This window comes from Rhinopithecus roxellana, chromosome 1, assembly GCF_007565055.1.
Source record: "Rhinopithecus roxellana isolate Shanxi Qingling chromosome 1, ASM756505v1, whole genome shotgun sequence".
Classification (NCBI taxonomy): domain Eukaryota; kingdom Metazoa; phylum Chordata; class Mammalia; order Primates; family Cercopithecidae; genus Rhinopithecus; species Rhinopithecus roxellana.
The window spans coordinates 186,553,170-186,577,787 of record NC_044549.1 but is presented as its reverse complement, the minus strand read 5'-3'; the positions used below and the strand labels follow the sequence as shown (position 1 = coordinate 186,577,787).

Sequence of the window (24,618 nt, the reverse complement as noted above, 5' to 3'; positions counted from 1 at the left end):
AGGAAATGGTGACATGCCTCTTCCTCCCATTACTGGTGACTCAGGGATGCTGTGGGTTCAGCATTGCAGGGCATCTCTAAGAGTCCACAAGTTTCATGGCATAAGGAACAGGGGAATGGGGTGTAAGGGGGTTCCCGAGAGTGGCTCAAATATCAGCCCACTCTTAGAGGATGGAACTCCTTGGCAGAGACCCTAGGCCTGGTTTCCCACAACAGAAGCAAATAAGGAAGTCAAGGATGGGTGCCGCTTTTGGTTTTAAGACCCGTTGGCTCCTGGGTGTGAGTGCCTGACAGGAAGGAGGGCAGACTCGGCTCCATGAAGTCAAGGAGGGTGGTTTTATTTCAGGACTGGCTCTGGACCTCCACTCAGCCTGAGGGCAGAGTGCTTGCCAAAGCCAGGAGCCAGGGGTTGCAGAGATAGAAGGAGGAAAGGTGGCTTAGTAGTCCACTCAGTGGACCTTGGGGGGTTCCCTCAGCCTTCCCTAAAGCCAGATCCTAGACCTTCTCTCATGCTGGAAATAAACATGTGCCTCTCTGCCCAGTAAACAGGGAAGGGGCAGGATGGGGACAGCACCAGTCCCTATCCCAGGTGGCAAGAAATTGGAACCCTTCTGTCAGCCCTCCATCAAGATCTGGGGTGGGAGGCCCTCTTCCTCTTTTCTTAGGCTTTTCTTCCAACTTTTCCCTGTGGCGGTTATGGGAAACAGGGGCCTGCTTGGACCTGCTCCTACTCTCTTGGCCTTACCTTGGGTCCTCTCAGAGGTTCCTACCACGATTATTCCCTCTCTTGCCCGCCTCATCACCCTCCCACCACACTCTGGTACAGGTATCCTTGGCTTTGTTTCCAGTGAGGCCTTGAGATAGGAGGTGTGCCTACAATTCAGAGACGGGAAAGGTGGCAGTGCGTGGTAGATGAAGAGCACCTGTGTGTCCTTGCAGAGGGAGAGCAAGCTCTTGCACACTGAGCAGCTGGTGGCAGTGGAGATGGGCATACCTAAGAAGAGGATGGAGGGGATGGACATGACATTGGGGATGGGATACCTTGTGGCTAGGAGTGCCCACCTGTGAAGGTCTGCTGGCCTTCAGAAGGAGGCCAAAAAGAGTGGGGTCCCCAGACTGCTGCAGATGCCTCTAGGAGCCACAGTTACCCTAAGGCACTGGGTCCCACTCTGAAATGCAAAGCACTTCCCAGCCCTTCATTTACCAAGAATCACAGGTTCCAAAAGTGTGTACACATTATCTTCTGATGTTTCCTAATGTTCTAGACATTTGGAAAACAGACTCCTTTTTAGAAGTTGCCGTGATTTTTCTTGGCTTTTATTAGCATGTGTTAAAATCATATTATCCAAACACTACCAGAAGAACATGTATTGTTCTGAATAAAGTGCTTAAGGAAAAAAAATGCAACTTATTAAATTGGACATTCTTTTCTAGTTCATAAATTTTGGATTACAATGAGGGCACAAAAGGAGAAACAGAATGCAGTATTAGAGCGAGAAGCTTAGTTAAGAACTTGGGTGTAGACACAAGACCATGTCCACTCTTCCCACTTCCTTGTTGACTGAACACTGCACCTGCATAAAGCAGCAAACAGCTTTGTTTCAATAAATACATTTCCCTTCATTCAAATCAGAAAAGTTAATTATAGTAAAGCATTTTTAATTTGACCATCTGTTTATACCCACAGGCAAGATGTATCCACAGAGTTTAAGTGTGAAAGTGTTACTTCACTGGGCCTTCAGCTCTCTAATGCTATTTGGGTTCAAGATTGTCTCAGCAATTCATTATTGGTTTCTTTATATTTACCTAGTACTATTTAATACCAATACTATAGTGTTTTGTGTTAAAAATGCCAACCAAGGATATTTTCACAGTACTAGAAACGAGTGGGCCTAAGGCTTTCTTCCCAATAAACTAAGTTTTCTTTTAACCGGGTTTCTCACATTAGCACTCTGATATCTGCACAAAACCAAGTCCTGTTGGGACAGATTTTAAAATCAGTGATGTTCTGAAAAAATAGTAACTTGAATCTTGGGTGGTCATGTTGAAAACAGGAAAAATTGCATTAAATACATTTTTAAAACATTCATTTGCAATCAAACATTTAAATCTTCAAAGGAAGGTGCAGGGTGGTGATAGGGCAGCTGCAGTGTGAGCAACCCCATCAGGAGTGGCTGGTGGGTGGGCTTGGGGCTCCATCAGTGGCACACACTCACCGCAAGCTTCTGGACCACAGACCTTGCATCCTGGTTGTGATGCCTTTGACCTTCTTTCAACAAAGAGAAAGGGCAGGCTGCTTCTACCTTCAAACAGTCAAGAGCAACTTCTGTTGAGTTCACCTTGCTGCTGACCCAGAAGTTGGGTGCAGAAAGGCTAATGGTACTTGCTGTAAAAAGAAGTCATCTTCAGTCATCCTGGGGAGATTCCCTTGCCCCTCTCTCAACTTGAGTGTTTTTCGCTTCATGCAGGAAAAGATTTTAGTTGCATCTTTTATTAAATTTCATCTCATTTTACAAAAGCATACCAACTAGCAATCCTGAGCAACTAATATGAAATTTGCTGAATACAGCTAAGAGAAAGCTTTCTAAACTATCCTGTTGTTTCTTTCTACAGGTGTGTCTGTAGAACATTCTTTAGTTTCACAGTGATATATGCTGTTTCAGGAAGCACAAGGTGTTCTGTTTCTGGGAAGTGATGACCTACTTTTAGTTTGAGCACAAGTTTCCATGACTGGTTCTAAATCCAGCCAGATATTGCTAATACCAATGACAGGAGTTAGGGCAATTGGGAGGCTCTCGGTCCCCAGTTCCTGTCAAGGGTAAGCCCATCTGGGTCATGGCTGGACTTTCACTATCAGTAGTTATATTTCCCTTTGATGCTTCAAAAAGCCTATGGTGAATCTGTCGCCTCACTTTACTCCTCCCTGTCTGTCTGACTTGGAAGCCTGAGAACTTATTGAATTAGGATGAAAAAAGGCTTTGTACCTGCTAATATTGATGGCAGTAAGATGCTAGCTTACTATTTTTGCACAGCACCATGTATAGTGCCTGTTAATCAGGCCAACTATAGCCAACTTTTTCTTTTTTTTTTATATATAAAGAAAATCTATGTAAGTTGAGGTTCAGAAATGCATATATTTTTTACTTACAAATATTCATCTGACCAAAATTCAACATAACCTTTATGGAACACTTAACAATTGTTTTGTTTTTAAAATAACATTTCATTCAAACTGTATATAATTCAGTAAAGTTTTTTATACAGCAAGCAATGCTTAAACCCTGGAAAATCTGTAGAAAAGAGATTTTCACACAAAATAAGAAAAGAAAAATCTGAGGTATCCCTCACACACACACACATCCATTCATTCTGGCCCATGTACGTGCACATACACACACGTGCCTGTGTGTTTACACAGACATATTCATTCTCACTCACAAAGTGGCTGCAGCATAGGCAAAAAATTGTAGGTCCAAAGGAAAATGACTGATTGTTCTAATAAAGAGTCCGGGTAGCTCAGAAAAAAAAAAACCAAAACAAAACACAAGAGTCTTCTGAGGAAATTACTACCTCAAAAAAATGTTCTCAAGATGAATTTGAGATCTAAGCCTACTAAACTGCTTTTGCAAAACAGCTCCCTGCAGTCCAAGGTGACTTGTGCAAATAGAAGGAATCAAATGAGGCTGGTTCCTGTACTTCCTTAAACAAGGAGGTGGGATGCTCGCAGGTGCCCAGGGGCACTCCCATCATGCCAGGTACTGCTGCAGTGCCATCTTTGCCCTGAAATCACAAAACTCCTGTTAGCCATTATCTCAGAATTGTAATTGGGGTAAAAAACCCTATGGTTCAATGATGATAGTTGGGGAAGTCTAAAAAAGTAAATCTCCAGAGGGAATTGGGGTAAGCACAGGTGAGCACCTACCTTAAGGGGCACAGATCTGCAGTGGGCAGATACCTGAAATCTACTCTGGCTATATTCTTATTTCTGTGGTTCTCTCAGAGGGCTGTTCCTGCACTTAAACCTGCTGCAGCTCAGTGACATTCCACAGTCGCTGGTATGTGCTGACATTCTATAATGTTTTTTTTTGTCACTGGAATCTAGTTGTGATAGGTCTCAAATTCTTCACTTTTTCTTACTGCCATGTAGGTTTTACGCAGTGAAGCACAACACTAGGGGAGGACACTTAGGGTTCTGGGAAGCAAATAAGAAAACTGACCAAGGAAATGGTGTTGAGGTGATTAGAAGGTGCATGGAAGGGGCCAAGAGCCCATGGGATGAGGCTGTCTTATGCTTTACATGCCTCAAAACTGTGGAAGAAGGCTACAATTTCATCTTGTTCTTCTCATCACACCTGATGACTCCATAACTGATCAATGTGAGATGTGCGTTGTTACGGTGATGGGGGAAGAAGGAAATGGGCCAGGTAAAAAGGAAAAGATAGAATGTCTGTGGCTCGGCCGGGCACGGTGGCTCAAGCCTGTAATCCCAGCACTTTGGGAGGCCGAGACGGGTGGATCACGAGGTCAGGAGATCAAGACCATCCTGGCTAACACCATGAAACCCCGTCTCTACTAAAAAATACAAAAAACTAGCCGGGCGAGGTGGCGGGCGCCTGTAGTCCCAGCTACTCGGGAGGCTGAGGCAGGAGAATGGCGGGAACCCGGGAGGCGGAGCTTGCAGTGAGCTGAGATCTGGCCACTGCACTCCAGCCTGGGCGATAGAGCGAGACTCTGTCTCAAAAAAAAAAAGAATGTCTGTGGCTCACACCTGTAATCCTAGCACTTTGGGAGGCCGAGGCGGGCGGATCACCTGAGGTCAGGAGTTCAAGACCAGCCTGCCAACATAGAGAAAACCCTATTTCTACTAAAAATACAAAAATTAGCCGAGTGTGGTAGCAGGCACCTGTAATCCCAACTACTTCGGAGGCTGAGCCAGGAGAATAGCCTGAACCTGGAAGGCAGAGGTTGCAGTGAGCTGAGATCATGCCATTGCACTCCAGCCTATGTGACAAGAGCAAAACTTCATCTCAAAAAACAACAAAACAAAACAAAACCCAAAAACAAACCAAAGAAAAAAAAAAGAATGTGAACAGTGACTTAATCTATCCTGATCCTTGTAAAAGTGGCCTCCTTTGAGGTGGGCCCAAGGAGGCCTCCTTTACTATTCCTATCACAAACTTGGCAAAGTTTCTAAAGAGGCTGAAACTGTGGGAATTAGGATGTCAGGTTTCAGCAATGGTCTCCTCTTCTAAGCTATGGAAAGAAAGTCTACAATGTTCAGGTACACTAGCTAATCAAACTAATACCAAGTAGACTATGCATACAATAAGCTGGATTCAAGTGCAGTTTCTGCAGTAATGGACATAACAGTTTTTTAAGTGGTATACTAAGGTATATTCTTGCAATTCTGTAAGACTCTAAAGATGATACTGTGAATAGTCCAATTCATCAGAACAGAAAACTCTAGAAAGATTATCTCCAAGTTATGAGCAAGTTGGGTTCTACAAGGACATTTTCAGAAACAAGTTTATGAATGATGCCACAAACCATCCACCTGACTCCCCAAATACTTAAAGAGGCTGAGAAGAGCGGTTCTGATGGAGGCGGGAGCTCTGGGACCCTGCAACCCTGAAGCCCTCTGAGCCTGGGTGGAGAGGGCTGGTTAGCAATAGCTTCTCATCTGTAAGCATCTGAAAGTCAAAGGATCAAAGCCTTAACGACAAAAGGAACCTGAGAGATGTATTCTTCAGGTGATAGACTTTACTGTACTATGATGCGAATACCACATAAGGGTCTTGATCAAAATTTTGTATTGCTCTTTAAATCTGCCAATTCAAACTCCTTATGGATCTTATTCAGAGGTTGGCTAGGTTTGATTATTTTGGGTCTCAGACACTGCACCTTTATTGTCTTTCTACTATCGTTATCTAAGGAGTCTTTTTAGAAGAATGGTTTTGGAGGCAAGATCACCCTTTCTTAGATGGACTCAGGTTGGGTAGCTCAGACCTTGATTCTTTTAATGAGGGTTTAAGTTTAAAAAGAACTAAAAATTTATGTGAAAACAGCACCAGAGTGGTCTAAGCAAGCAGGCTAAACCTATCCCACTTGATGCTGGTAAGGCCTGTCTTACATCCTAGGTTATCTCTGAGATGATTTTAAGTAAAATCTGTTTTTACTTCTGAATAAATATGAGATAAAAACCCCAGTGAACAACCTAGCTCTCAGGCAGAAGAGATGGGCTGACAGAGCCCATCGTTTATGCCAGCAGCTGTGGAGGTGGAAGTTCCAGTCCTCAAAGTACAAGCTCAAATCTAGCCTTCAGCATGTGACTGGACTTGACTTTGATGTTACACTCATCTGACCAGCAGCCTTGGGCTGCAGGTATTTACTACTTCTTCTTCTTCCTTTTTTTTTTTTTGAGACAGTCGCGCTCTGTTGCCCAGGTTGGAGTGCAGTGGCGTGATCTTGGCTCACCACAACCTCCACCTCCTGGGTTCAAGTGATCCTCCTGCCTCAGCCTCCCAAGTAGCTGGGATTATAGGCGCATGCCACCATGCCTGGCTCGTTTTTGTATTTTAGTAGAGATGGGGTTTCACTATGTTGGCCAGGCTGGTCTCAAGCTCCTGACCTCAAAATCCACTCGCCTCGGCCTCCCAAAGTGCTGGGATTACAGGCGTGAGCCACTGCTCCTAGCCTAGTTATTGTTCTTTAGCCTACAGGATGTTAAGCTTCCGGGAGGCAGAGGACCAGCCTGTCCTGTGTGCTTCACAATCTGGGAGAGCCATTTACTTCAGAGGAGTTAGTTAAGTTTCTCTCCCCTTCAGTGGAGAAGACAGACAAGCTGATAGCCAAGACACAGTGTGACGTGTTCTACAGATGCTATGGGAGCACAAAAGGCATCCCTGGCAAAGCCTGGAGGGGAGGGTAGGAGAGTGGGTCAAGCAAGGCTTTTTGGAGGACATGGCAACCTGATATGAGTTTTGAAGGATAAATGGCCACTGTCCAGGCATCTTTTTTCCTTTGCTTTCAGGACACCTTATGCGCCAAGTCTCTGCCTGCCTCACTAGCTGTTCCTTCTGCTCCTTTGCTGCATCTTTCTTATCACTGCCTAAATGCTGGGGGGTACGGGAAGGGGGGCTCTAGATCTTGGTCCTTAGCCCTCCTTTCTCTCTTTTTTACTTAATCTAGGTGACTTCATCCAGCTCCATGGCTTTAAATACCATTCAGATTTACACCCCCAGCCCTGCTCTTCCAAGTCCCTTGGACATCTAATAGGCATCCTAACGCTGGCATACCCAAACAAGAACTCCTGACGCTCCCTACTGCAACACACTTCTGTATTCCTAACCATCTTGGTATACACCCTCTGTCCAGTTGCTCAGGCTAAAACCCTAGACATCTTCCTTTCCTCTCTTTAACATCCTATACTGAATCTGCGAGTAAGTCCCATTGGTGCTTATCTTCAGATTAAATCCTGAATCTAACCACTTCTCAATACTTCCAACACTAATACCCCCATCCCTTACCGACATTATTACAATGGCCTTTAACTGGTCTCTGCGCCTCCATTCTTGCCCTTCTACAGATGGTTCTCTGTACAGTCACCAGAGTGATCTTTTAAAAATTCAAATCAGGGCCAGGCATGGTGGCTCACGCCTGTAATCCCAGCACTATGGGAGGACGAGGTAGGTGGAGGACGAGGTGGGTGGATAACATGAGGTCAGGAGTTCGAGACCAGCCTGGCCAACATGGTAAAACCCTGTCTCTACTAAAAATACAAAAAAAATTAGCTGGGCGTGGTGGCAGGCGCCTGTAATCCCAGCTACCTTGGAGGCTGAGGCAGGAGAATCGTTTGAACTCAGGAGGTAGAGGCTGTGGTGAGCCAAGATCACACCATTGCACTCCAGCCTGGGCAACAAGAACAAAACTCCATCTCCAAAAAAAAAAAAAAAAAAAAAGAAAGAAAGAAATTCAATCAGATAATGTCTCCTCTCCTTAATAGTCTCCAATGATTTCCTATTAAACTCTGAATAAAAGCCAAAGTCCTTACCCTACCTACAAGGCTCTTCATGATCTGGCTTCTTCCACCTATTAGCATTTTCCCCCTCACTATTTTTCATCAGTCCTCTGTTCTTTTGCTGTTTCTTGAACATACCAAGTTCACTCCTGCTTCAGGGCCTTTGAACCCACTATCACCCCTGCCTGTAATACTCTTCCTCTAAGCATTTGCCCAGATGAAATCTTCCTTATTTCATTCAGGTCTCTGATCATGTCATCCTCAGAGAGATCTTTACTGGCTAACCTACATGAAAATAAATTTTCTTGACTCTCCATTCCTTCACCTTGCTTTATTTTTCTCCATGGTACCTCTCTCATCACCTGATACTGTGTTATGTATTCATTTGCTTATCATCTATCTTCTATACTAGAATGTAAGTTACATGAGGGCAAAGACTTCATCAATTTTATTCATCAATATATCTCCAATGCCTAAAACAATGCCTGGCAAAAGGCAGGTATTAAAAAGAGCTATCTGATGAATGAATGGGGACTCAAAGGAGAGGAGACTGGGATAGCAAAGCAGATGGAACAGAATGTGTAAATGCATGAAGGTGTGCTACTGTAAGCGGGCAGGTATGGCTTCAGTATGGGGTGTGCATGGTGGGTGCGGGGAAGATGAGAAAGGCAGAGCCAGACCATTAAGGGCTAAAGGGCTTCTAAGCCACGCCCAAGAGTCTACAGACTCAAAGTACTGATGTTCCCTGATTTGTTATTATACAAAGGCAAAATGGAAACTGAAGGCTGTTACAAGGGAGAACACACAGCTAGGAAGAGCATTTATGGCTATTTTGAGGTTAGCTGCGTATCTGATTATAACTCTTGACTCTACCAGGAAATGATGAGCTCTTTGAGGACAGTGATTCCTTAGTGGTCGCTTCTGTATCCCCAGCAGCCGGGCCAGCCTGGCACAAAATGGGTGTTCAGTGAGGTTTTGAGCTAAAGAATGTTTGCATTACTGGTTTTTCTGCTTTCCAAAAGGCCACGTGCATGTCTATTCTAATGATCAGGGGAATGTACGCAAATGGCCTCTGGATCCTATCCACTAAGATGGCCCAGACTCATGTTAATTCACAGTGAGAGTCTTTAATAATTTGGTAATCATTAGTTTACAGCTCACTCAAATGTCGTACAATGACTCACAGAAAACTATAAAGAAAATCTAAGAATCTAAAAGATTTTAAAAGTGTGGCCATGTTAATTACCAAGCAATTCAAACCCTTTCATGAAAGAATCCAACACAGCCCAAAGCAAGGCCTTTCTGCATTCATACTCACTTGTCACAAAGGTTTGAATCTGGTGACTGACTCAGTTTGTGTAGAATATCTACGATGCCCATGTCTCGTAATTTATCCTGGCGTTCTTGTGAACCTAAATGATTAAAGCCAGGTTATTGGGAACATGACCCAGGCAAACGCTCTCTTTGATGTACAATTAACAATCTAGAGCCTTACCAGTGTCCTTCACTCCCTACTCCTCCTGTACCCCTTGTCCTCTACCCTCTCCCAATGTAGTTGGACCTGCTCAAGCTTGGACTCTCTGACAGCCTTCTAACTCGTCTCTCTGCCTCCTGACCATCCTGCCTGCAGTCTATCCTGGGTTCTGCAGCTGGACTGATATCTCCGTGGACTACAGGGTCAAGGTTAGATCCTTCAGCCTGGTACAAGACCCTCTGCCACTGACTCCCAGCTTCATCACTTCTTTCAGGACATACCCATGGCCCTGGCCAGATCAGGCCAGGCTCTTACTACTCAAAACAGGTCTTATCTTCCCCTTTCTATTGTCTTCTACCCTCCTCTGTCCTCCCAGCACTTTTTGTTGTCTCTCAGCACAACTGGCACTTCCAATTTCCTATCACCCTGTTATATTTTCCAACTAGACTAACACCTCCTTGAGGGTGGCTTGTCTCCCCAGTACACAGGTGGTACTTGGTATCTAGGTCTGTGGGTGGAATCCAGTTTCCCTTCTTGCACTTTGTTTTGGGCGCAGCTGCTGAGTAATCCCCTGGAGTCTTCCCCACTGAAGAGCCCACAGTGACCACTCATGCACTGGCTCTCTCTAGACACAGTGAATCAGAATTTCTAGGGATGAGACCCAGAAATCTGCACTTAAAGAAGTTCCCCAGATGATCCTAATGCAGCCAACCCAGCCTTAAGACCCACTGCTCTCCTATATTTGCTACCTCGGCTATATATTGGAATCATCTGGGGAGCTTTAAGAAACACTTATGCCTGGAGCCCACCCCCAGAGATTCTGATTTAATTGGCCTGGTGTAAAAATTCCCAGGTGATTCTAATATGCAGTCACAGTAAGGAACCTCTGATCTATACAGGCCTCCTTACAGACTAGCTGCTTCACTGGTCACACTGCACTTCTCATTTCTCACCAATGCACCTTCTTCTCCATCATGTTTATCTGCCTGTAGTCCTCATATGTGCTTCCTCTGCTCACAACGAAAGGCTCATCCTCCCACCCACTCTCTCGTCTCACCTTCTTCAAGTGCATCTCACATTCTCCTCATCAGCTTTCTCATGGCAGGGACTGCCACTTACTTCTCACTCTCCGTCCTTGAATCTGGTATAGAGTTGGCTCATATGGGGCACTCAGTGTTGACTGTCTGGCTGACTTGCGCTAATTCCACTGATTCTCATACCAGGGCGACTCTGGAGGGTGCTTGGGCCAGATGGTCCAAGAACAGAGCCTCTGCCCAGGATCTCAGGGGCACCTGCTAGCTTCACTGTGCAAGACACTCTTCCCATAATTTTTTTCAAAACAAATCTCACCAATCTCTTACCTTCCTCTTCATTCCATATGAGGTTTGAGATACAAAACATGGCTGCAAGCTGCAGTTTAACATGTGAATGGCCCTATTAATACAGAAAAAGAAAAAAAATCAAAATGGTGGTAATCTCATTTTAGATCTCTTTTTTGGGGACCTACCATAGGCAATTCCTATAACCTAAAAGTCTGAAGCAGGGCCGGGCGCAGTGGCTCACACCTGTAATCCCAGCACTTTGGGAGGCCAAGGCAGGCAGATCACGAGGTCAGGTGTTCAAGACCAGGATGACTAACATGGTGAAACCCTGTCTCTACTGAAAATACAAAAATTTGCCGGGTGTAATGGCGGGCACCTGTAATCTCAGCTACTCGGGAGGCTGAGGCAGGAGAATCGCTTGAACCTGGGAGGCGGAGGTTGCAGTGAGCTGAGATTGCACCACTGTACTTCAGCCTGGGTGACAGAGTGAGATTCTGGCTCAAAAAAAAAAAAAAAAAAAAAAAGTCTGAAGCAGAGGCCTCAAATTCAAATAACTTGAGGGGCCATGAAGTTAACACTAATGAGTAAAAGGCTTGGGCTAAAGATAACAGGGGACAGTGGAGAATCTGGCAAATTGAGGAGTACAAGCCTTGCCAAAAGACATTCAAATTCAAATTCAAATTTAAAAAACCATCTGGCTGGACAAACAAAACAGCTCTAGGGCTATGGGTACAGTTTGCAATTTATGATTCAATCCATGCACGAAGAAACACTGTCATATGACAATTCTATGCTTTCGACTTAGGCTATATCTCCAGGTCACCAATAGCCAACATACACTGGATGGATGTGTATTTGGTATTTATCTCTTAAGCTACTGGTTATCTTATTCAAGTGGCCCAATAATTCCTTTGGGGAAGAAAGTGAATATATGGTCAGGAAGTTCTGTAACACCCAGACTTTCACACACACACAATCTATAAATGGTTTACTCCTCTGACACAACTTGCTGAAAATAAGAAGCATTATATAATACATTCAGCTTCTGGAATAATTAAATTACTCCTATATCTATAGGAGCATCCCCCAAAACTTGATGAAATCTCTAGTTGATTTCTCAAATGTCTCTGCTACCACTAATGAGCCTCCTATTCTTCTAAATAAGATTCTTATTTTGCTTTATGTACTAAAGTACAACAATTTCTGGTTGCTTTGGATACAGTGCTTTTGCCTGAATGAAAAAGGACCCAATAATAAAATAACCTTTATAAATGACTGTCTTACTCGTCAATAAAAAAATTTCTAGTATGTTTAAATAATTTATGCACATCTGAGGGAGTATCAATGGCAAAATATGCTCAATGGTTTTTTCAAGGCTAAGACAGACTTATCTTCTCATGTAGGACTATATTTCAACTAAGCAGAGACAAAGAAATGGATGTGGCTTCCTCCAGTAGAATTCTATAGCTAGTGATTCTTTCTTCTTCTAACTGCCAACACTTTTTTTTTTTTTTTGAGACGGAGTCTCGCTCTATCGCCCAGGCTGGAGTGCAGTGGCTGGATCTCAGCTCACTGCAAGCTCCGCCTCCCGGGTTTACGCCATTCTCCTGCCTCAGCCTCCCGAGTAGCTGGGACTACAGGCGCCCGCCACCTCGCCCGGCTAGGTTTTTGTATTTTTTAGTAGAGACGGGGTTTCACATTGTTAGCCAGGATGGTCTCGATCTCCTGACCTCGTGATCCACCCGTCTCGGCCTCCCAAAGTGCTGGGATTACAGGCTTGAGCCACCGCGCCCGGCCCTAACTGCCAACACTTTTAAGGAGATGTCCAGTTTGGGCTCCCTTAAGACAAAACAGAATAAAACTTATCTGCTTCCAGCCTCAGACAATCAATCAATATTTGTTGAATAAGTGAGCTTGTATATACTATAACAAATATGCATTTACTATGCATAAGTTTATTCATCATTCATTCAATATTTTTTGAGGACACAAATCACTATGAGGATAGAGAAAATTGGAGGGTGGGGGGTGGGAACTTAATTTAGGTGGAATGCACAAAACAGATCTCTTTGAAGGAGGCAATATTTAAATGGAGACTTAAAGAACAGGAAGGTGCCAGATGTGTAAAGAGCAAGGGGCTTGAAATTCTGAGGAGGAGAAAACGTTTCCGAAAAGGTCTGAGGTTAAGAAGGAGCTGTCTGTTCAGAGAAGTAGGTATAGCCAAATTGTGCGAACTTATAGGCTACAGTAAGGACTCTGGATTTCATTCTGTGTTGAGAGGAAGCCCCTGAAAGATTTAAACAGTGGAGGGACAAGATCTGATTTACATTTTTAGAAGACCACTTGGGCTGAAGGGACTGGAGTGACAGTGAAGAAGTGTCAAGGAGGATACTGTTATTATAGTTAATCAGGCATAAAGTGCTGTGACTTGGACTGACTAGGGTGGGAGCAGTGGTGATGGAAAGGAGTAATCGGATTCAAGGTAAGTTTTGGAAGAAGGGCAGATAGGACTTGTTGATAAAATGAGTGAATGAGGGGACAGAGCTGGAGAAATCAAGATAGATTCCAAGATGCTATCAGACAGCCACATGGATATGCTGAAAGGGCAGGAGGATATATAAGTCCAGAGTTCGGAAGAGAGGTCTAGGCTGGGAAACACATTTGGAAATTAGAGCATATTGTCAGCACAGGGATGACAGTATAAGCTATGGGGGTGCATGAGATTCCCCTAAGGCAGTGGTTCTCAACTCTGTACATAAGAACCACTCAGCGATCTTAAAAAAAAAAATTCCTGATGCCCAGGCTATAACCCTAGACCCATTAAATAAGAATCTTGGGAGGGAGGAGACAAAGCAGTAATCTTTGAAAGCTCCCTACAAGGTCCTATTGTACAATGAAGGTTGTGATCTGTTGATCTCAGGAGAGCACGTGTAGGAGAGAAGAGAATAGGGTTCAGAGATAAGTAGGGAGGTATGGTGTCATGCAAGCCAAGAGAAAAGGATATTTCCAGGAGGAGGAAAATAGTCAGCTGGGTTGAAGTCTGCTGTAAGTGGGGTAAGATGAAGAGAGAAGAGGATCCTTTGGATTTGGCATCATGGAAGTCATTGGTGACCCTAATTACAACAGTTTCAGTTGAATGATGGGGGTAGAGGTGAAATGGAGCAGGTTAAAGAATGACTTTAGAGGTAAGGAAGGAGGCAATATGTACAGAAAAGATGCTTTTAAGAGTTTGGCTTTGAAGGCTGGGCATAGGCTCATGCCTGCAATCCCAGCACTTTGGGAGGCCGAGGCGGGTGGATCATTTGAGGTCAGGAGTTCCAGACCAGCCTGGCCAACATGGTGAAACCCCATCTCTACAAAAAATACAAAAATCAGCCAGGCAATAGTGCCACGTCTATAATCCCAGTTACTCAGGAGGCTGACGCAGGAGAATCGCTTGAACCCAGGAAGCGGAAGTTGTGGTGAGCCGAGATCGCATCACTGCACTCCAGTCTGGGTGACAGAGTGAGACCCTGTCTCAAAATAAAAAGAAGTTTGGGTTTGTCTTTGAATAACAGAAATGGGTATGCCTCGATGGGTATGAGAAGTTAAGAAAAACCTTTTAAGTGATTATGAATACAATGTGGATTGATATTGGAAAGATAAGGGAATCCCTGGTTGAAGTGGTAAGGTTTTCATTCAACAAATATTTACCAAGCATATGCTAAGGGCCAGACACCATGGTGGATATACAATTGTGCACAAAGCTGACATGCTTCCTGCCCTCATGGAACTTACACTGTGTAGAGACACCCAGTAGGCACACAAACAAATATATATATCACTAAAACTGAGCTAAGTGCTCTGAAGGAAGGGAACAAAATGCAGTAATGAGTAATAATCTACAAGGGCAAGAGTCCAGTAAGAAAGTGTAAGTTCAGCTGAGATTTGAAGGGTGAAACAGAGAGAAGAGAAGTGTTCCAGGCAGAGAAACCAGTATGTGTGAAGGTCCCAAGGAAGGAAAGAGCATGGCCTTTTTGAGAAACTGCAAGCGGCCAGTGTAGTGAACAAAGGAAGAGAGGAATAAGATAAGTTGGGGATATAAATGGGTTAGGTCATGTAGGACTTGACAGGCCATCATAAGGGCATACGAACTTTATTCAAGGTATAACAAGGAGCCACTGAAGGATTTTAGTTTCTCTTCTCTTAATAAAACAAAAAGCTGAGGTCATCACTAACTGTAATGGGGGAGGGAAGAGGTGAGGTCTAAAGAATGAGGGGCAGGTAAGAATCTATTCTCATGGAGAATGAGGTTGCCAGCTTCCTAGAGAATCACTGAAGGATACCAGGAGGAGCTGAGTGCCCATGTAGGGTTCTGTGCCTTTCTCTGCAGTTGTTAACTCTGACAAGGAAGGGATAGAGAAGACAGATTGGTGTGACAAGGAGAGGCTTCCTCCGCGATTAGAATTTTGTCAGGAGATGTTGACAGAATGAAAAGTGGAAGGCTGTTTGATACCCACATTTTGGCAATGGGCAGTCTCTGGTGATGATCAGATGCAGGGTATGGCCACGGCAGTAGGTAGCAGATTGTTTAGAAGCAAACAGGTAAAGAAACTATGGTGCCAGGGGGCTAGAGGGTTCATCCACCATGCAACTGAAGCCTTGAGAGGGACGACGGGGACTGGAGAGCACTGAGAGAAAGCCAAGAGCCCGGGTCTTCACTGAGTAAGAGGGAGGCAATCAGTAGATGACAAGGGCAGAGAGTGGAGTGGCAGGTAATAATATTACCAAGTGGTACAAGCTTCAAGGAGTTGGTGTTTTTTCTTTTTCTTCAGGATAGAAGAGAGTTCTTTGAATCTGAGAAGTCACAGAGTAGTCTATTCTTTTCCTCTTTTTAAAATCTCTGCACAATTTATTTTGAGTTAACAACGCAACAGTCCCTGCATTCTAATCCTATGGTGAAAGGGGACAAGGTCTCACCATGTAATACTTGATTTTCTGTAGGATATCATCATTGGTCATAATAAGATCTTTTGCTGTTGTCCCATCCGCTATGTTGGCTAAGATGCACAGTGTCTGGAAAAGAACAAAGGGCCAACAGTCAGGAAGGCTCTAAAGTCCCAGAGTCAAGCTGTTTCAAGAGCTTGGGCAATTTTTCACTTGAAGGTACATGGATTCTCACAGGTTCCACTCTCAATGCCCTGATTTCTCATCGGCTGACATCATTGCTAGCAACAGTAACCACACCCAAACAAAATCTCCTTTAGGCAAAAGAGAACCCCAACACTTTGGTGGTTTCTTTGTGGGCATTAAGCCATAGCTGGGTAAAGGCAGCTATTTTGTATAGGTCATACCATCAAATCAAAGAGAAAATGTAATTTATTATTTTTCTTGAAAATCTCATTTCTAAGATAAGCTCTTGTGACAAACCACAATGTTCCTTCAACAATGCAGTCTCTTTGGTGGAAGCTCTGTAGGTGTTGCAACTCCCCTCCTAGGGAGGCCTCCCTTTCCTAGGCCTCCACCTGCTGCTTGCTCCTAAGCTTATGACCTTCTGGGTGAAGGCCTAGACCCTGTCCACCAGCTACACCAGCCATGGGCACTTAGGAACTTTTAACTTTTTTGAACCCTGTTAGGGAAGATAAAAGGAAGAAAAATGTGTGAAGAAACTTAGTCCAGGCTGGCCTAATGTGAAGACTGGAGGAAGCCTGTGCCAGCTGGCAGGACAGTACACCTTGAGGACAACCACTGCACTGGTGACTGCAGTCTTCTCAGAGGAAAAACTGTTCTTGTCAGCTGTTCCATTCTCACAGCCAGACCAGCAGGAGGCAAAGATTAAGATAACGGTGAAAGGATTATGATAGGGATACCAACAGTACCAAGCTTAGCAATTCAACAAACCATTTACTGAGTACCTATTATGGGTATGCCCTCTGTAGGGCATCAGGATGAGGCAGGAAAAAAAAAAAAAAAAAACACACTCCCTGACTTGGAAACTGTCACACAAACAATTATATTTCACTGTGATTGAAGTAAACACAGAGAATAGAGAAGGCATGAAGAAAGAGCACTTGTTGGATACTGCAAGGGTTAGGGAAAACTTCCTGGAGGAAGTGACACAGTCCTGGAGCCCAGTCAGGAATAACTCAAAGGAATGAGGATGGGATACAGATTCACATAATTTTCTCCAATTTTAAACTTTTTCTTTGCAAGACAAGTTAATTAAGCTAACTGAGGAGACTGTTTGCTTGCAGTGGCCAAAGCCCCCAAATACCCTAAAGGGTACATGGTTTTATTTCTCCTAGATTAACACACTGCTGTAACTAGATTATTAGGGAGTGAGTCCTGAGGTGTGAAACCAGAAAAGGCTGCCTTTGAGACATAGTAGACATGAAACATAAATTGTATAGTCCAATAGCTAAGCAAGCACTGGGAAACTTTTTATTCCAGGGCAGTTAGATCATGTTGAAGAGGACTTTAGGTGCCCATGAAGTGGGACAGACATGATCTGATCTGGAGAAGATGTCAGATTTCTGGTGATGTGGTATGTAAGCACTGGTACATGGTGAATCTGTCTTAAATTTCTTGGTAGGAACAATACCCTAAGGAAATTAATAATAATGAATCTGCACTCTTTTTGGTTAGTCTCTTGTGGAAAAGATCTTATGAAGGGGCAGACATAAGCATGACAAGTGTAATTAACAGGAGTAATTAGTTTGGGGAAGAGTTGACAGTCAATGTTTTAGGAGTCCAAGTTCAAGATGACATCAGAACCAACTGAATTATAGTTGCTCTCCCCACATTCTAGCCCCACCTGAGCCTACAGGATAAGGTAATTAAATACAATGAGTGTTCTTTTTTTTTTTTTTTTTGAGACAAAGTCTCACTGTGTCACCCAGGCTGGAATGCAGTGGCACGATCATCTTGGCTTACTGCAACCTCTGCCTCCTGGGTTCAAGCAATTCTCCCTGCCTCAGTCTCCCAAGTAGCTGGGATTACAGGTCTGTGCCACATGCCCAGCTAATTTTTGTATTTTTAGTAGAGACAGGGTTTCACCATATTGGTCTGGCTGGTCTCGAACTCCTGACCCGATGATCTGCCCACCTTGGCCTCCCAAAGTGCTGGGATTACAGGCATGAGCCACCATGCCCAGCCTACAAGTATTCTTTCTCTCTCCCTCTCCATCACTTGTCTTGACATGCAATCCAAATGTGGCAACACCAGACTCACAACACCACACTCCTTCTAGTTCTGCTCAAATTCCTTAAAGTGATTATAGAAAGCCTTAGCAAGCTTTACAACAACCCCACCTTCCAAGAGCAAGCCAGCAAAATGATATTCATCAGTGGTAGTGATCCAATCCTCACCAACCAGCCTCTGCCAGGCTTTACTAAGACAAAATCAGAATGCAGAGGATGAGGCCAATCAATGGGAACACAGGTATAACCTGGCTGAGAAGTAGGAGAGGGGCAGCACATGGAAGAATCATAGCTTATTACTCTCTTGTTCTCCATCTCCCCACCATTTCTCACCAAGAAGACTCAGTCCTATGAGTTGGCCAGAGCAGCTTAAGAGGAAATAATGGAAATGATCCTAACAATGAGTAAGAATTTCAATAAGGCTTCATAACCTAAGGTATTCATGGGGAGAGGAGAAATGCTGAACACCTTTAGACTCACCTAGAAAACAGCTATCCCCTCTTACCCACTAAAACAGAATATAAAGGGGAATTCCAGGGAAGATCCCTCAGAATAGACCAGGTCAGCAGGACAGGTAACTCCCCTTTTTGTAGTGTTAGAACACACCCATGCATTCCCAGGCTTCATTGAAAAGCATGAAAGAGTGAGGTACAGTTCTGTTTTGAAGCTCACAAAACTGCTCCGTAAATATTCCTATGGAGACAAGAAATCAAATCTTAAAAAAATCAGTTAGGCCAGGCATGATGGCTCACGCCTATAACCCAGCACATTGGGAGGCCAAGGCTGGTGGATCATGAGGTCAAGGGATCGAGACCATCCTGGCCAATATGGTGAAACCCCATCTCTAATAAAAGCACAAAAATTTGCTGGGTGTGGTGGCGCATGCCTGTAGTCCCAGCTACTCGGCAGGCTGAGGCAGGAGAATCTATTGAACCTGGGAGGCAAAGGTTGCAGTGAGCCAATATCGTGTCACTGCACTCTAGCCTGGCAGCAGAGTGAGACTCTGTATCAGAAAAAAAAAAAAAAAAGAAATCAATTATTGGGCCAACTCAATTGAGTATGTGAGCTAAGGAACGGATAAAAGCTACACACACACACACACACACACCCCATTAATGTATGCATATTAGTGTATATACTAATATGAACAATTGGAAATCAATGAAATAGAGCACAGACTGGTAAATTACGGTCTGGGCCAAATCCAACCTGCTGTCTCTTTTGGTAATTTTTATTGGAAGACAGCCATATCTACTTGCTTATGTCTTGTCTATAGCTGCTTCCAGGCTATAACAGCATAGAGGAGTAGTTGCTAGAGACCAGAGCCTGCAAAAATTAAAAAAAAAAAAAAAAATTCACCATATAAATCAGAGTTAAAAAAAAAAAACACAAAAAACTATTTCAACAGATATAAAAAAAGTAATTGATTGAAAAAAAATCTATGGCTTATGTTTGGGGTTTAAAAATAAAAAAGTAAAAATAATCCAATATATATACCTTGCCTCTTACAGAAACAGTTGGCTAAACTCTGAAATAGAGAACAGGCTGGCTGCAGTGGCTCATGCCTGTAATCCCAGCACTTTGGGAGGCCAAGGCAGGTGGATCCCTTGAGGTCAAGGGTTTGAGGTCAGCCTGGTCAACATGGTGAAACCCCATCTCTATTAAAAACACAAAAAGTTGGCCAGGCGTGGTGGCTCATGCCTGTAAGCCCAGCACTTTGGGAGGCAGAGGCAGGCAGATCACTAGGTTTGGATTTCGAGACCAGTCTGGACAACATGGTGAAACCCCATCTCTACTAAAAATACAAAAATTAGCCGGGCATGGTGGCAGGCACCTGTAATCCCAGCTACTCAGGAGGCTGGGGCAGGAGAATTGCTTGAACCTGGGAGGGGGAGGTTGCAGTGAGCCGAGATCGTGCCATTGCACTCCAGCCTGGGTGACAGAGACTCCATCTCAAAAAAAAAAAAAAAAAAAAGATAACCCGGCGTGGTGGTGGATACCTGTAATTCCAGCTACTCGGGAGACTGAGGCACAAGAATAGCCTGAACCCAGGAGGTGGAGGCTGCAGTGAGCCGAGATCACACCACTGCACTCCAGCCTGGGCAGGAGAGTGAGACGCTGTCTCAAAAAAATAATAATAATATTAATAGGTGGGAAAATCAATGAAACCAAAAACTGATTCTTTGGCAATGAAACAAAAAACTGATTCTCTGCTAAACCTCTGGTCAGACTGAACAGCAAAAAAGGAATTACCAGCCAGGCACAGTGGCTCACATCCATAATCCCAGCACTTTGGGAGGCTAAGGTGGGCAGATCACCTGAGGTCAGGAGTTTGAGGCCAGCCTGGCCAACATGGTGAAACCCCGTATCTACTAAAAATACAAAAATTAGCTGGGCGTGGTGACGCGTGCCTGTAATTCCAGCTATTTGGAAGGCAGAAGCAAGAGAAACGCTTGAACCCGGGAGGCAAAGGTTGCAGTGAGCTGAGATCGCACCACTGCACTCCAGCCTGGGAGACAGAGCGAGACTCTGTCTCCAAGAAAAAAAAAAAAAAAAGGAATTACCACTATAAAGAACAAGAGAGGGAATACTGCAAAGGATACTACAGACTTGAAAAAGGAATAAGAAATTATGAACTGCTTTATGTTAATAAATTTGAAAACTTGGATGAAATGAGCGAATTCCTTGAAAGCTCACGTAAGACACAGATAACCTGAATAGTCCTATTTCTATTAAAAAATTTGAATTTGTAGTTAAACACCTTTCCACAAAACGGTCATCATATTCAGATTCCAACTGGTAGCATTCCACCAAAATTGAAGAAAAAAATAATTCTTCACAAATTATTGCAGAAAACTGAAGAGGGAACACCTCCGCCTCATTCCCCAAGGCCAGCATTATCCCAATACCAAAACCAGAAAAAGACATTATAAAAAAACTATTCATCAACACCCCTCATGAATATAAATGTGAAACACTCCTTACCAAATTTCCATAAACTGAATTTAACAATATATCTAAAGGATAATACATAATGACTAAATCAGGTTTACCTCAAATATATTAGTTTAACATTTGAAACCAAATCAAATGAATTCACCATATAAATCAGAGTTAAAAAAAAAAAAAGAACTATTTCAACAGATACAAAAAAAGTAACTGATTGAAAAAAAAATCTATGGCTCATGTTTGGGGTTTAAAAATAAAAAAGTAAAAATAATCCAGTATCTATTTATGATAAAAACTCAACAAACTAGAAGAGAATTTCTTTTCCTTTCTTTAGTAAAGGCAATCTATGAAAAACTTACACCTCACATATTCAATAGTGAAAGACTGAGTACTTTCCTCTAATATTGGGAACAAAACAAATATGTTCATCCTCATCTCATTACACTGGAGAAGTTCTAGCTAGACAATGAAACAAGGAAAACAAAATAGCATATATGTTGGAAAGTAAGAAATAAAGCTATTTTTATTTACAGATGTGATCATTTGTTGAAAATTTTAAGTAATCCACACAAAATAACTTAAAGCGACTTTGGCAAGAATGCAGGATACAAGACTGACACACAAAAACTGTATTAGCGTATACTAACAACGAACAACTGGAAATCAAAATTTTAAAAATAACATTTACAAAAACATCAAACTATGAAATACTTAGGAATAAATCCGACCAAGAGTGCAAGACCTATACATCAAAAACTACAAAACATTGCTAAGAAGAATTAAAGAAGACCTAAATAATTGGGAAGATATAACATTCATGAATTGGAAGACTCAATATTGTTAAGATGTCACTTCTTCCCAAATTGATTTATAAATACAACACGATTAAAATCCCAAGTGGCATTTCATTTGTAGAAATGAGAACAGAATTATGAAGTACAGTAAAATTCACTGTTTTGGTAGTAATTTTATTTACCAAATGTATAGAATCTTTTTTTTTTTTTTTTGAGATGGGAGTCTTGCTGTGTCACCCAGGCTGAAGTGCAGTGATGTGATCTCGGCTTACTGCAACCTGCTTCCTAGGCTCAAGCAATTCTCCTGCCTCAGCCTCCCGAACAGCGGGGACTACAGGCGCGTGACCACACCCGGCTAATTATTGTATTTTTAGTAAAGACAGGGCTTCAACATGTTGCTAGGCTGGTCCTGAACTCCTGACCTCAAGTGATCCACCCACCTCAGCCTCCCAAAGCGCTGGGATTACGGTATGAGCCACCATACCCGGTCTACCAAATGTATAGAATCTTAAAACCACCAGTATAATCAGCATTTACAGGGCAGTTCTATCACCGCCTCCCTCCCTAAATTGTCCTATGCTATCCCTTTATAGTCAAATACTGCCCCCAACCGTTAAGCCTTGAATACCTTTTTTTTCTCTGTCTCTACTGTTTTCTCTTTTACAGATTGTCATATAGATGGGATCATATAGTACCTTGCCTTTTGTATTGTATCTGGGCTCTTTCACATAGCATAATGCATTTGAGATTCATCCATGCTGTTACATATAGCAACAGTTTGTCCCTCTTTATTGTGACTGTGATATTCGGCTATGTGAATGCACCATAGTTTGTTGAGGGATGTTAACTTCTAATTTTTGGTGATACAAATAAATTGTTACGAACAGTTTTTTATGTGTGAACTTAGGTTTTCATTTTATGTGAATAAATGGCTAGGAATGGGATTGCTGGGTCATATGGTAAGTATATGTTCAACTTTTTAAGAAACTGTCAAACCATTTCCAAAATGACTGTATTATTTTACATTCCCACTAGATGATCTGTATCCTTGCTAGCAACTGTACTTAGTTTTTAAAACATTTTAGCTATTCTAAAAGATGCATAGTGATATTTTATTGTGCAGTGTCTGTTCATATTGTTTGCTCAGTTTTATATTTGGTTGTTTTCTTGTTTTGAGAATTTTTCAAATATTCTGGACACAAGTCATTTGTCAGATATCTGATCCACAGATAGTCCTTCCAGCGGATGGCTTGTCATTTTAGTCTCTTAACAGTGCATTTCATGACACAGAAGATTTACAGTTTGATGAAGACCAATTTACCTTTTCTTTTCTGGATGATGTTTTAAATTTCATAGCTAAGAACTCTTCGCCTAATCTCTCAAAAAGATTTTCTCCTGCATTTTTTTCTGTAAGTTTTATAGTTTTACCTTTTATGTTATGTCTGTCAGTAAATTTTTATCTGAAGTGTCTAGTATAGTTCAAAGTTAATTTTTTTTTTTTGGCACTTGTACAGCATTTTTTCTTGAAAAGACCATTCTTTCTCCACCAAGTTGCCTTTGTACCTTTGTCAATAATCTGCCGGCCATATATGTGTGGGTCTCTTTCTGGACACTCTAATCTGTTCCATCGATCGACACGTGCTATCTTTTTTTTGCTAAGAGCATACTGTCTTCATCACTACTGTACTTTTATAGTTAAGTCTTGAAATAAGGTATTGTGAATCCTCCAATTGTTCCTGTTTTTTCTTCCAAACTGTTTGGGCTTTTTAGTTCCTTTGCCTTTTCATAAAGTTTTAAAATCTGTATGTAAAGGCACATATTTTAGATATTTATATCTATAGTAATATTTATAAACAATCATGCTGGGATTGTGATTGAGACTGTGTTGAATCTATAAATCAACTTGGGGAGAACTGACATTTTAGCATGGTATATCTCTCCATTTATTTGGGTCTTGAATTTCTTTCATGATCAGTGTTTTTATAGTTTTCAGTATACAGATCCTTGTGAGATTTATACATAGAATTTCATTTTTTTTCTAAGCTACTACAAATGGTACTGTTTGATATCCCAATATCCAATTGTTCACTGCTGGTAAATAAAAATACAACTGACTTTTCTATCTTGTGACCTTGCTTAACTCATTTATTAATTCTAGGTTTTTTGGTGAGTCCATGGCATTTTCTATATAGGCATTCATACTGTCCTTTCCAATCTGTATACCTTTTATTTCTTTTTCTTTCCTTCTTGTGCTTGGTAGGAATTCCAGCACAGTGTTGAACAGGAGTGGTACAAATGGACATACTCATCTTGTTTCCAATTTAAGGGCAGTGATACATATGTTTTACTATCTTGTCTGTGGTGACAGTTTCATAGGTGGATGCACATGTCAAAACTGATCACACTGTATACTTTAAATATGTGCAGCTTACTGTATGTCAATTGTACGTCAGTCAAAAAAATAATTTATCAGATGCTTTTGAGAAGCATTAAACTTCCAGCTCGTCAGCTGACTGTTTAGCCTTTCATACTCGCCTACTTCCAGATCATTTCCAAAATCTGTATGACAGAGTTCCTTTGTGTCCTGCAAAAACAATATTGTTGTTGGTCTTTCATTTTGCCCTAATTCAAATCTTGCCTCACCTTTCTGTCTTGCTTTGCTTTTCAAGTCACTGAAATTCTATCCAGGTAAGTTGTCTTTATATACAAAATTCATTCCTATCCTCTCAAAGTACAATGGTTTATTTTGAACGATGTATTTTCTTCATTGTTATATTTCAGTAATGGATTTCACTTCAGCTAATTTTAGTGATGCTTATGAGATTATACTTTCACTGTGTTGAATTTTTTCATCAAAACACAGTTTTAAAAAAAATTTTAAGAGA

The 24,618-nt window shown here is 42.3% G+C and overlaps 2 protein-coding genes across 11 annotated transcripts in view; one reads left to right on the top strand and one right to left on the bottom strand.

Moving 5' to 3' along the window:
- Window positions 1-24,618, top strand: part of NME9 (NME/NM23 family member 9) — a 72,049-nt gene that overhangs the window by 30,524 nt on the left and 16,907 nt on the right. The window lies entirely within an intron of this gene.
- ARMC8 (armadillo repeat containing 8) overlaps window positions 1,285-24,618 on the bottom strand; it is a 114,887-nt gene continuing 91,553 nt past the window's right edge. For 3 of the 9 annotated variants that reach the window (XM_010363302.2, XM_010363300.2, XM_030934476.1), the window contains 4 exons: window positions 15,772-15,867; window positions 10,852-10,924; window positions 9,335-9,428; window positions 1,285-3,779 (listed from right to left, as the gene is read on the bottom strand). In XM_010363302.2, the coding sequence (XP_010361604.1) occupies window positions 3,746-3,779; window positions 9,335-9,428; window positions 10,852-10,924; window positions 15,772-15,867 (297 nt within the window). In that variant the 3' untranslated portion in view covers window positions 1,285-3,745. The remainder of the gene's footprint in view (window positions 3,780-9,334; window positions 9,429-10,851; window positions 10,925-15,771; window positions 15,868-24,618) is intronic. The other 6 variants (XM_010363304.2, XM_030934492.1, XM_030934461.1 and 3 more) reach the window with 2 other exon arrangements.